General features: G+C 42.6%; 1 protein-coding gene across 3 annotated transcripts; it reads left to right on the top strand.

The window, feature by feature from the left end:
- The first annotated feature begins 373 nt into the window (after nt 1-373).
- LOC124880532 (tetratricopeptide repeat protein 31-like) lies at nt 374-11,923 on the top strand. 3 transcript variants are annotated; one of them, XM_047385708.1, is made up of 18 exons: nt 374-616; nt 792-814; nt 2,342-2,408; nt 2,486-2,694; nt 2,782-2,862; nt 2,943-3,002; nt 3,086-3,250; nt 3,422-3,601; nt 3,680-3,731; nt 3,824-3,914; nt 4,009-4,150; nt 8,466-8,570; nt 8,752-8,851; nt 8,982-9,222; nt 9,569-9,643; nt 10,293-10,395; nt 10,818-10,933; nt 11,179-11,923. In XM_047385708.1, the coding sequence occupies exons 1-18, from the start codon at nt 592-594 to the stop codon at nt 11,207-11,209; spliced, it is 1,866 nt and encodes a 621-aa protein (XP_047241664.1). In that variant the 5' UTR covers nt 374-591; the 3' UTR covers nt 11,210-11,923. The 3 variants fall into 3 exon arrangements, with proteins under 3 accessions (XP_047241664.1, XP_047241663.1, XP_047241665.1); XM_047385707.1 differs by having other exon boundaries at nt 384-616; nt 3,677-3,731; XM_047385709.1 differs by having other exon boundaries at nt 389-597; nt 3,677-3,731.
- Nucleotides 11,924-12,129: the final 206 nt, after the last annotated feature.

The raw sequence follows: 12,129 nt of genomic DNA, 5'->3' as shown, positions 1-12,129 counted from the left end.
ACCAGAAGGGGGCGACACGATGAGTTTCGTCCGTAGACACTTTGCATTCCTTTAATGATGGGTCGTTAGCGACAGATTCAGCTCGATGTGCCGGCTTCTTTCGGATCGGAACCGACTTTTTGACCTAAATTGAACGTTTTCGATTTAATGCAATGACACACTGGCTGATACTAAATTGTCCTTTTATGTGTACATTCGTATTTATTAATACATCCAACAAACAGTGTTATGCTTAAACGTGAAGCTGCTACGTAATGTTTAAATTACTCAACTGATGTGTGTATGCAGGTTTATCAATTAGATATTAAATGCTGTAGGTGGCAGGTACTGGATTAAGAACTGCTTCGGAACCGAAAGAACTGCAGCCAATTGATCCGAATCCCAGAACTCCGCCGAGCGGCCCACCGGTAGAAGCGATGACGTCGTGCCTTCTTCCTGCTTACAGGAAGCGGAGAGTAGTTCAAAGCGCGCTGAGACGACAGCGCAGCTAAAGTTGGAGGCTGCTGTAGCTGGCGCTAGTAGTATAATTTTAGGAAGCTATTTAATTAAATAGAAGTCTGAGACGTCGACGCTCGGCGTGTGGTGCTAAACATGCAGGTATTTAACGATGAAACTGGTAAGAAAATGCTTATTTGGACTTGTTTAGAAGTTGGTGGCTAGTGCCGTTAGCAAGCTAGTTGACTCGGATTGATTGGAGTGACAGTTGAATGCGGATCAGTGACTTTGAAACGTCGTTAATTTATGATGATAAACCTAACCATTGCGACGTTTTTGTCCCTCCTCTTTTTCAGAGTTTACGGATATCCATATGATCGTAAGTAATCTGTTTTTGTTGTGTTTGGTCGTTAGTTGGAGCTAGTGGAAGGGTTGCACTACGGCCTAGAAAGTAGCAGCTGCTGTCCTGAATTTACCCTGAAATCTGGCCTTGGATTCCTTTCGATAAACTCAGTTTTTCAGAAACAAAGAGCTTATTTTACACTTGATTTTTTTTTTTAACGGATTATTTAAAGTGTGTTTAACCACAGATTTAGTTTGTGACTATATCGGCCATGTTTACAATCTGACGACACTTGTTTTTTAAGTATAATGATTTAAGAGAGAAACTGATCAGAGGACAATTATGACCGGTCTCAGTTTTTCATCATTAATTATTTATAATAGAAGCAGAGGTTTATGAACTGAGGACATTCAGTCGGATATAGTTTCCTTTCAGATTGCTTCTTACACCCCCGTGATGCTGAAAATGATTAACGTACCCTTTTCACTCTAATAACTCCCACACCGGAAAGAGTTGTTGTCAAGGTGGTGGTGCTAACAGATGATGCCTTCACTGGTTTGAAAAAGATCAGATTTTTGAGCTTCTGAACAGCCAATGAAATTTGAAGTCCTCCAGTTCTGGCCACCAGCTGATTTTTCGCTGCATCTCTAATGGTTTTATGTAATGGGTGCTAAGTCTAAAAAATAAACAGTCTATCTTTCACATCAACCTACTTCCTAAAGATAGACTCCTGTTTCTTGGCGTGGTGTGTTTACATGCTACCAGTTTCCCCCAGAACCGATGAAGCTTAGCAAGTTGCCTTTTCTTTAAACCTTTCTTTTAAATATGCTGGCATTGTTTTGTAGTTGCCTCTTACTAGTTGTGATTACCGTATATATTTTCAGCAAAATGCCTTGTAAACACAATCTCTAACATTATTGTTTTGCTCAAGATCAGTTTGTGTGAACTAAAAAACGAACAAGACTGGTGCAATTTATTTCTCATCCTGTTTGTTCAATTGGTACTTTTGTATAAAAAAATGTTTCTCATGATTAAGAAATTAGTCATACACTGATTAAAAATGAATATGATGCTTTGTAACTTTTGCTGTTCAAGCTATTTATTCACTAATTCCTTTTTTAGCAAATGTCGGCAATTTGTTATTAGATAACTTCAAAATTCTTGAGCAATATATTTGATTGTGAGGCTCTAGGCTGTCTGCAATGATATATGTATAGCCAAACAATGTCATTTCAAAAGACATGTCCATCCCTGTTACAGAATCAACATTAATCCATAATTTGTTGCTTTATTTTATTTTTTGCTGCAATGGCTGTGGAAAAAAACCCATCTTTCTTACATTAGTTTGTGTCCCATGCTATAAAAGAAGCTCATTCGCTGATTTGAATCAAGAGTTAGGTTTTCCTGGATAAAGGAAAGTAAAACCTAGGAGCTGAAGTTCCACTTCAGCATCACAATTCTTGCTTCAGCTAAAGGATACAAAGCATTGAGAACTGGATTTAGTTGACCAAACCTGTTGATTGTAAATGCCACCCGCGTGTCCTTCTCTCTTCTGTCATTTAGCAAAAAGTTGTGGGTTTATTTGGGAACCAACCTCAAATGCAGAGGATAATAACATGTGGCCTTCTTGGTAAGAGAATATATGAACAATGACCCATTTTCCACTTGGTGATAAACGTGTGAATGAAACATTGTTGTTTCCAACAGGTCTTGAATATGATGCAGAGATAGATGTGGATGATTATGACAGGTGGACCCACCGTAGTCACAGTTTTAATGAAGGTTTTGCAAACGATAGATTAAGTGGAAACCGTACCGAGGCGTCCAGCTCGGCTTATCAGCCTCCTCTCCATTACTACTCTTCAGCTCGTGGCGCCTCCAGCCCACCATCTTACCAAGTTCAGGCGAAGGGGAGCGTGAGTGCACTTTTACCTCTTGCTTGAAAAGGTCATGAAATCAGTTTAATTTGCTTTGATTTAAATGTTTTTGTTCTACCGCATTAGGATTCTGAACGAAAAGCCAGATTATTACAAGAAACTAAAAAGGGTAAAGAAAAATCCACGAAAAAGCGGCTTAAGAAACAGGTGAGTGCCGAGTTGTTCAAGGTGAGCTGCGAAGGAGGGAATAAATGCTAAACAGCACTGTGCTTATTTCTTTCCATCAGAAACAGAAGCTAAAAAAACAAATGGAGAAGGTGAAACAAAATCCCGTAAAAACCGAGGAGGTGAGGATCTGAACAACATCAAGACAAAGATGGCTTGAAACATGTCACCCCGCATGTTCAAACCTGTGTTTATTGTGTTGCAGGGAAATGTAGCAGAACAGTCTAAATCAGAGGAGAGTAACTCCGTTACAGATCAAAAGATAAAGAATTTAGCTGCAGCTAAAGACACAGACAGTAACAGCAGCAACAGTGGACAGGAATCCAGCGATGAAGATGAAGACACCAAAAATAACTCTGATGGTTTAGAGGTGCACCTTCTTTTGCTACGTCTTGGAGACACATTTGATAAATATCCGTGCATTATGCATTTTTGTTGTACAATGTATTTTAGGGATGTGCATTTGATCAAGTTTACTTGAAGCATAAAACAAACTTAGAATCATGTGAGTTTTCACCTATTTTATATTCTTTTTCCTAAGGAACTAGATATGACAAGTATTTTTGTGAGCAAAGCTGCTCTTATAGTGCAGCGTAAATTAGAACAAAAGCCGAAATCGGAGAAAAAGGACAAAAAAAAGACTCCAGAGAGGGAGAAGTTTAAAAGTGTCCCTGATAAAACACCAGAGGACAAAGAGGCTGTGAAGGGAGCACAGCACAAGGTAGGAAATCTCTGAACTTTAACTACTGTAATTTGGCCTATTAAGAATCCTAGTAATGTTTGTTTGTTTTTGAAGCAGGATTCTGGACCTACTTTAGAAGATAATATAAAAATAAGCACTGATCTTGCAGGTAAGTTTGTTGTACGGATGCAAACCTCAAGCTAATCAATATAAACATTTCTTCCCAAGTTAAACCTTACAGTTTTTTTCTCTATCTTGTAGTTATTGGTAATAAGTTTGCCAGTGCAGGAGACTACAGCATGGCTGTAAAGTATTTCACAGATGCAATTAAGTACAACCCTAAGGAGTTTAAGTAAGAACGTGGTGCATTGTTTATTATTTTTTCTACACAAATGGCTTTCCCAGTCGCTGGCTTTTATTCAACGCTCGAACTGTTTCTGTTGCAGGTTGTTTGGGAATCGCTCCTTCTGTTTTGAAAAGATGCAAGAATATGAGAAGGCGTTGGCAGATGCAGAGTTGTCTCTAAACGTATCTCCTGGATGGGTTAAAGGCCTCTTTAGGAAAGGCAGAGCTCTCGCAGGTCTGAAGGTAAATACTCGTATCAGAACTACACCCATGCAGACATGAGAAAAATGTCTCAAAATGTACAACTAATGCAGGGTTGGGATCCGCTGATTTAGGGAACATTCTGGTAAAGCCTGGAAACGTCTCGGCTTATCAGATTACTTTTCTTCCTTGAATGATTGTAGTAACTCAAGGCGCCATTGTGTGAGACTGAGCACGTCAGAAACCTGACTGTGATGTGAATGTAGTAGAGCTCTGATTTCAGCAAATGTTATGAGGTTTCCACTTTTTAAGTCACTGATAGTTTGGATATTCTGCAGAATCATGTACAGTAGGCTAACTTCAGTGTCGGTCTGGAAAATTCATCTTATATTTTAAGTAATTAAAAGCTGTCCTGTTAAAATTTGCCTTCAGTTTTTTCTTTTCCGTGTTAAAATTAAAATCAATATATCATTCAGTTCAGCAACGCCAAGTTTAAACTCCCACCCGATGGTCCTAAGATGGCGCCGCAGATGGTCGCCTCGGCGTGTTGGTGCGCGTTGTTTTGTTTTTTGCTTTAAAACGGTCTTCTGTGATGGTACCCGGAGCTCTCTCACCAGAGAAGAACTCATGAACATCAGGGCTGCTACACCAGAGGAGTTAATTCCCACTTTTCTACCTACTGCTCTGGAATTTTTGGACATCCTGGTGAAAGGTGCGCTCACCTTTGTTCACGCGGTGAAACGCCGGAAGAGAGGGAAACGGGCTGGGGTGCTGGTACGTCTTCGCCAGCGTGGATTACGAACACCGTTACCTGCAATATTTCTCTCTAACGTGCGCTCACTTCCCAACAAAATGGAGGAACTACAACTGCTGTTGGGGAAAAACAGGGACTTTTATTCATCGGCAGTTTTGTGCTTCACGGAGACGTGGCTGTGTGGATTAATACCGGACTCTGCGCTGCAGCTGGCAGGATTCTAGCTCTACAGAGCGGACAGAGACACGGAACTCTCCGGCAAAGCGAAAGGTGGAGGAATCTGTTTTTACCTCAACAGTGGTTGGTGCAACGACGTGACAGTGATTCAGCAGCACTGTTCTCCAGACCTGGAATCCTTCATCATAAACTGTAAGCCTTTCTATTCCCCCCGTGAGTTCGCTTCGTTCATCCTGGTCGGTGTTTACATCCCGCCGCAAGCTAACGTGCAGGTCGCACAGCGCATGCTCGCCGACCAGATACTGAGTGTGGAGCGGACCAACCCGGACTCCTTAGTAATCATCGTTGGTGACTTTAACAAAGGTAATCTGACCCACGAACTCCCCAAATATAGACAGTTTATAAAATGTCCGACCAGAGAGGACAACATTCTGGATCACTGTTACACCACCATCAGAGACGCTTATCACGCCGTCCCACGTGCTGCACTGGGCCAATCCGACCACATCATGGTCCACCTGATTCCTGCATACAGGCAGAAACTAAAGCTCTGCAAACCTGTTGTGAGGACGACAAGGAAGTGGAGCAGTGAGGCTGTGGAGAATCTCCAGGCGTGTTTAGGCTGTACAGACTGGGATGTGTTCAGGACTACTACCAACAGTCTGGACGAGTACACAGAGGCTGTGACTTCCTACATCAGCTTCTGTGAGGACAGCTGTGTACCATCATGCACCAGGGTGAGTTACAACAACGACAAACCCTGGTTCACAGCTAAACTCAGAAGGTTAAGACTGAATAAGGAAGAGACCTTCAGGAGTGGGGACAAAGACATATACAGAGAGGCAAAGTACAAGTTTGGCAAGGCAGTGAAAGAGGCCAAACAACTGTACTCTGAGAAGCTCCAAAACCAGTTCTCAGCCAACGACTCTGCGTCTGTCTGGAAAGGGCTCAAGCAAATCACCAACTACAAGCCGAAAGCCCCCCACTCCATCAACGACCGACGCCTCGCCAACGACCTGAACGAGTTCTACTGCCGCTTTGAAAGACAAAGGGACAGTCCTGCAACCATCCCCCACGACGCCCGCCAACAGCTGCAGCCACAATCCACCACCCCCACCTCCCCAACCTCAAGAGGGGCCTTGGCACCTCCAACCCCCACCCTGAAGTTCCCCCCCACCAGCCCCCTACCCACACCGAGGACGGTTCTTTCCATCCAGGAGAGGGACGTCAACAAACTCTTCAGGAGACAGAACCCCCGGAAAGCTGCTGGTCCGGATTCTGTCTCACCAGCCAGCCTGAAGCACTGCGCTGATCAGCTGTCTCCAGTCTTCACAGACATTTTTAACACCTCACTGGAGACATGTCATGTGCCAGCCTGCTTCAAGTCCTCCACCATCGTCCCTGTTCCCAAGAAGCCAAGGACCACAGGGCTTAATGACTTCAGACCCGTCGCCCTGACCTCTGTGGTGATGAAGTCCTTTGAGCGCCTTGTGCTCTCACACCTAAAAGACATCACCGACCCCCTCCTGGACCCCCTGCAGTTTGCCTACAGAGCCAACAGGTCTGTAGATGATGCAGTCAACCTAGCCCTTCACTTCATCCTCCGGCACCTGGACTCCACAGGAACCTATGCCAGGATCCTGTTTGTGGATTTCAGCTCTGCCTTCAACACCATCGTCCCAGTTCTGCTACAGGTGAAGCTCTCCCAGCTGAGTGTGCCCGACTCCACCTGCAGGTGGATCACTGACTTCCTGTCTGACAGGAAGCAGCGCGTGAGGCTGGGGAAGCACGTCTCTGACTCCCTGACCATCAGCACCGGTTCCCCCCAAGGCTGTGTTCTCTCTCCTCTGCTCTTCTCCCTGTACACCAACAGCTGCACCTTCAGTCACCAGTCTGTCAAGCTTCTGAAGTTTGCGGACGACACCACCCTGATCGGACTCATCTCTGATGGTGATGAGTCTGCGTACAGATGGGAGGTGGACCATCTGTTGGACTGGTGCAGCCAGAACAACCTTGAGCTCAACGCTCTAAAGACAGTGGAGATGGTTGTGGACTTCAGGCAGAACCCAGCCCCACCTGCCCCCATCACCCTCTGTGACTCCACAATTGACACTGTGGAATCTTTCCGCTTCCTGGGAACCATCATCTCCCAGGATCTCAAGTGGGAGCCAAACATCAGCTCCCTCATCAAGAAAGCCCAGCAGAAGATGTTCTTCCTGCGGCAGCTGAAGAAATTCAACCTGCCAAAGACTATGATGGTGCACTTCTACACAGCCATCATTGAGTCCATCCTCACCTCCTCCATCACCATCTGGTACGCCGCTGCTACAGCCAAGGATAAGGGCAGGCTGCAGCGTGTCATTCGGTCTGCTGAGAAGGTGATTGGCTGCAGTCTACTGTCACTCCAGGAACTGTACACCTCCAGGACCCTGAAGCGGGCAGGGAAGATTCTGGCTGATCCCTCCCACCCTGGTCACAGACTCTTGGAGACTCTCCCCTCTGGCAGGAGGCTGCGGTCCATCCGGACCAAAACCTCACGCCACAAGAACAGTTTTTTCCCATCTGCCACCAGCCTGGTTAACAAAGCCCGGAAACCACCTTGACACTCTCCCCCCCGTCCCTCCCTTTTTTTTTTTTTTTTGCTGACTGGACACTTGTAACCTGCAACTCTATGCGTTACATTAACGCTCAGCTTGGACTCCTGCTTTACTTCCACAATGATCACCTGCACTGCTCTACATGTACTCACTCAGTTAAAACTGTGCACATATATTTATATTATATTGTAGATATGTTTATACTGTTTAATTTGTATTGTATTGCACCGACTACGCCAAAACAAATTCCTTGTATGTCCAAAAACGTACTTGGCAATAAAGCTTTTCTGATTCTGATTCTCTGAGGTGTTTCAGTGTTGTCTGTTCAAGATTTACTGGATGTCCGTCTTACAAGTGTATTCATGGTGCTGGGCCTAATTGGTTTTAAAGTATCAAATAAATGAACGTTTGTAGAGTTGCACACTTTTAGGAAAATGTGAAACTGCATTATAATTGTTGAATGTTGTTCATTAAAATCAGTTACTATGAACCCTTTTCCATTACTCCTCTTTTCTTTCTGTCCCAACCTGCCCTGTAGCATCTTGGTCACTAACATCTATGTCAGGCGTGGGCAAACGGCAACATTTCTGCGTATGAATCTCTTTCAGAGGTTTTAGATGTAAAAATAATTTTGAGGCCATTAAAGTGCTTTATGAGTTTATAGGCAGCTCAGGTTGTTCTGACTCCTCTCTCTGTGACCTTGTGTCAACATCTCTGATCTGACTCGTTTATTCAAACATGTTTTGACTAATTTTTGCAACAAACTGCCAAAACAAACCAGTGTCTCTGACTTCAGCTGAAGTATCAAGCATATATTCTTTTATTCTAGAGATATGAAGAAGCTGCTGATGCCTTCAGGGACGTCCTGAAGCGAGACAGTTCCTACGCAGAAGCTGCCCAGGAGCTCATGCGAATGCAGATAATACAACTGATGGTGTGTAACTGACACACGTCTGATAACTACATAATTAAATTCTCTTTGTATCTAATAAGAACAAAATCATCATTCAGCCTTTTAACGTTTTTTAACACCTGAAGACCATCAGAAGTGTAGAGGTCATGTGATTGTTTTCTGCAGGCGTTTACTGATCTGTCTTTTCTGTGTTTTGCTTCAGGCTTACGGTTTTACACGGGAGCAGAGCTCCAATGCTTTAATCATTCATGGGACTGTAGATAAGGCCTTAGAGGTTCTGTCCAAACTGCACCATCCACCAGGTGAGTTCCAATGGGGGTAAATCCGGTCAGCGGTTGCCAATGGACACTAGCTTGAAAACATTTGAGCTTAAGATAACCTCGGACAGTTCGACTTAAGCAGCACTGATTAAGGTTCCGTGTGTGTTTTTAGGATCTGTCTTAAATGGACCTCTCCCGCCGGCTCAAGTAGCAAACGTTACAGGAATCTCCCCAGTCCTCTCCGCTAATACACATCCTGCACCTGTTGCTGCTGCTCAGTCATATGAAGCATCTGAGAAACATCTTCGGAACAAACCTTTAGGCCCAGTTCAGAATATACCCACTGTTGACAATCAGTCAAAGCCTGCTTATAACCAGTCTGTGAAGATAAACACTAGTGATAGAACACCAGTGTGAGTATTCATTTCCTTTACTGAAGAATCTTTCCCTGGTAGTTTAAATTCATGGTTCTTCTGTTTCTATTTAACTAAATTGCATTTTTCTCCCTTTTATTGTGTAAATAAATAAACGAGAGAATTGGAAAGCACTCAATGAAAACTTTATGATTTCAGGTGTAGTTCTTTAAAAAGAAAAAGCTAATCTGTCCGTTAGTAATCTGATTACAGCCATGTTTTAATCAATATACACTGATAACAGCTGTAATAACATGTTATGAAACAAAACCGATGAGCTGAACAGACGGCCAGGGAGGTTGAACTGAATTATTTGCATATCAACATGTTCTCGGTTCTTTAACAGGGAGCTGTTTCCAGTTTGGGTGGGGAACTTGAGTGCTCCAGTAACCGAGGCCATGATTAGCAAGCTGTTTAGCAGGTGAGACATGTTTGTGTAAAACTACCGCTGGGCGTGGCTCGGTACGAGGCCCGGGATGTTAACCTTGAGTAAAAAATACCACAGAATTACCATATTTACACACACAAGTAAAACAAACTTGATCAAATTCAAAACGCATCAGAAAACAGCTCAACTTTGTTGACAGATACACTGTCAAATCATTGACCTATTGCATGTCCCCATGGCAACAATCAGGTAGTTTTTCTTTCAGCTGAAGGTCGTTTGAAAAATAATTAAATTCTCCTTCAGTCATAATTGGTAAGATGCATTTAGTCCCTGTCAGCTAACAGACTTTGTTGTTTATTAAAAAAAAAAGCCCATTTAAAATCAGTTGTACACACGGGTGAAAAATTAGATTATGGTCCTTTTTTGTCTTTAATCTGATATTAGCAGCAGCTGCTTGGCACACTCTGTCTTTCCAAACTGCCTGCTTCCTTTCTTGTCAAAAATGTCGGTCAACACTGAATTTTCTTGATTACCTAAACAGCGCAGGAATTGTAGGAAAGGACATTTTTGTGGTGTTCAAACTAACTTCACATTTTTAATGTTTTAAATTTATCTAAGGATTAAACCCTGTGCTGAGCTGCTTGGATATTCTTGTAACTATCTTCTCCTCTCTTCTTTGCAGGGCCGGGTCGGTCTTTAGTGTGAAGCTTCTGTCCCTCAGACGTTGTGCCTTTGTGAACTTTACTAAACAAGAGCATTGTGATGAAGCAATCAGATGCCTTCATGTGAGTACATATACAACTTTCTGCTGCGTTTATAACCAGACCTGTAGCTTTATGAGCAAAAGGAAGGTCTTTTTTTAATATCGGGCAGAACATAGTCGGATGTACTGTGAGCAGCGCGGACTTCCTGCACACTGCCCGTGGCTTCATAGTTAAGCGTACCAATTTTCTTACGTTATTTGTGACAAGTTTCTACATTTCCCACACTTCCTGCCATGACGTCATTGAACTGGGAGGCAGAACTAATGCACATCCAGCGTTCAGATGCAGAAGCTGTGGTCTTGGATGTCCTGGAAGACACGTCTGTGTGTTGGGACTGTTGAACGTGGTTTTACATCCCCAAACGCTGGAGTTACCCCTGACTTTGTTTACCTTTTCTCCGTGATGCTCTCACTTGATGCATCTATTTCCTGTTTATTTTTCAGGGCTATGATCTGCATGGCATAAAGATTGCTGTGAGATACCCAGACCGAATTCCTCCAGGGATGGGCATATCCAGGTCTGCCCTCAGAGCTCGTGACCTGCAAGAGGAGAATCTCAGGTAGGTGTTGTAGCATTAAACATAATGAGAATTAGTATTTCATTTAATTGTCGTCTTTTATTTTGTTTTTATCAGTCATTAAGTATTTCCTCCTGTTTCTGCGGGAGAAAACATATTTCACTCTGACCTTTAGATCAGTGAAAAAGATCGACTAATACTATATCAGCTCACACTCTAATGTTGAAGGTTCATGATAAACTGAGAATAACTTGAGTCCTTTTTCGTTTGCAATCTTCTGACTGCAGGCAATACAGCGATGGGAAGAAAGCAGTTTGAAACCAAAGATGTTTTTGTGATCACAGTTCAGATCCAGGAAACCACTGATTCATCAAAAGATCGTCTTCAATAGAAGCAAAATATCTAAAACGTATTTACAGATTCAACAATGGTTGCCTACCTGAAGTATCTATTCTTCTTGTGCCACAGAAATCAAACTCTGGTGTATTATCATAGAAAGTGACATTAATCCAAATATGACCAATTATCCTTTTTGAGGGGTTTTATTAAGTTAGCATTAAAGTTTTATATACGGTAATGGTAATTTCTGAATGTTCTGTGAAGAAGAGAGCCACCTTTGATAATAATTTGAATGTTGGCATACAGTAATATAGCTAATCACCTGCTTACAGTATTAGACTGGTTATAAGGTTTTATTCAAGTATCTGTTTCATGACGTATTCAGAAAGGAAGACAAGGATGTGCTTTACATTCATCTTATATACATATATGGATCTTTAACATGATCTCTGCCTTACATGCACAGCCACCATCACTTATCTGTATCCAGTTGATTTCCTCAATGTTTCTGCACCTAAAACAGGTTAATTATTCTTCGCGTTACTTAAGAACAGTTCTATACATCTTGTATTTGTGTTATTTTTAGAGACTGCAGCTTATTATCCTCTTTATGACTTGTCATTAGTGGTTGATCATGAGCTTGTGTCTTTATTATTCTTCATGTCAAAATAAAAGATACTTTATTAATCTCAAGTCCTGCCTCTCAGCAACAGGACTTCAGAACTTTCAGTAAGCAACAAAAGATCGTTGGTGAAGAAGCAGAGTCTTTTATCCAAACATTAATAGAAAGTTGATTGGGAGGAAAAACTATGATCAGAAACGGTTCACAAGCAGCAGTAATAACTGCAACTTTTGTAAGATTGTGATGCAAAGCACGTTCGAGTGTGAGGGAGAGCTAC

The sequence above is a fragment of the Girardinichthys multiradiatus genome, chromosome 14 (assembly GCF_021462225.1).
Source record: "Girardinichthys multiradiatus isolate DD_20200921_A chromosome 14, DD_fGirMul_XY1, whole genome shotgun sequence".
In the NCBI taxonomy this organism is placed as follows: domain Eukaryota; kingdom Metazoa; phylum Chordata; class Actinopteri; order Cyprinodontiformes; family Goodeidae; genus Girardinichthys; species Girardinichthys multiradiatus.
Note: the sequence above shows the minus strand (reverse complement) of the source record. Positions and strands in the feature narration are given on the sequence as shown.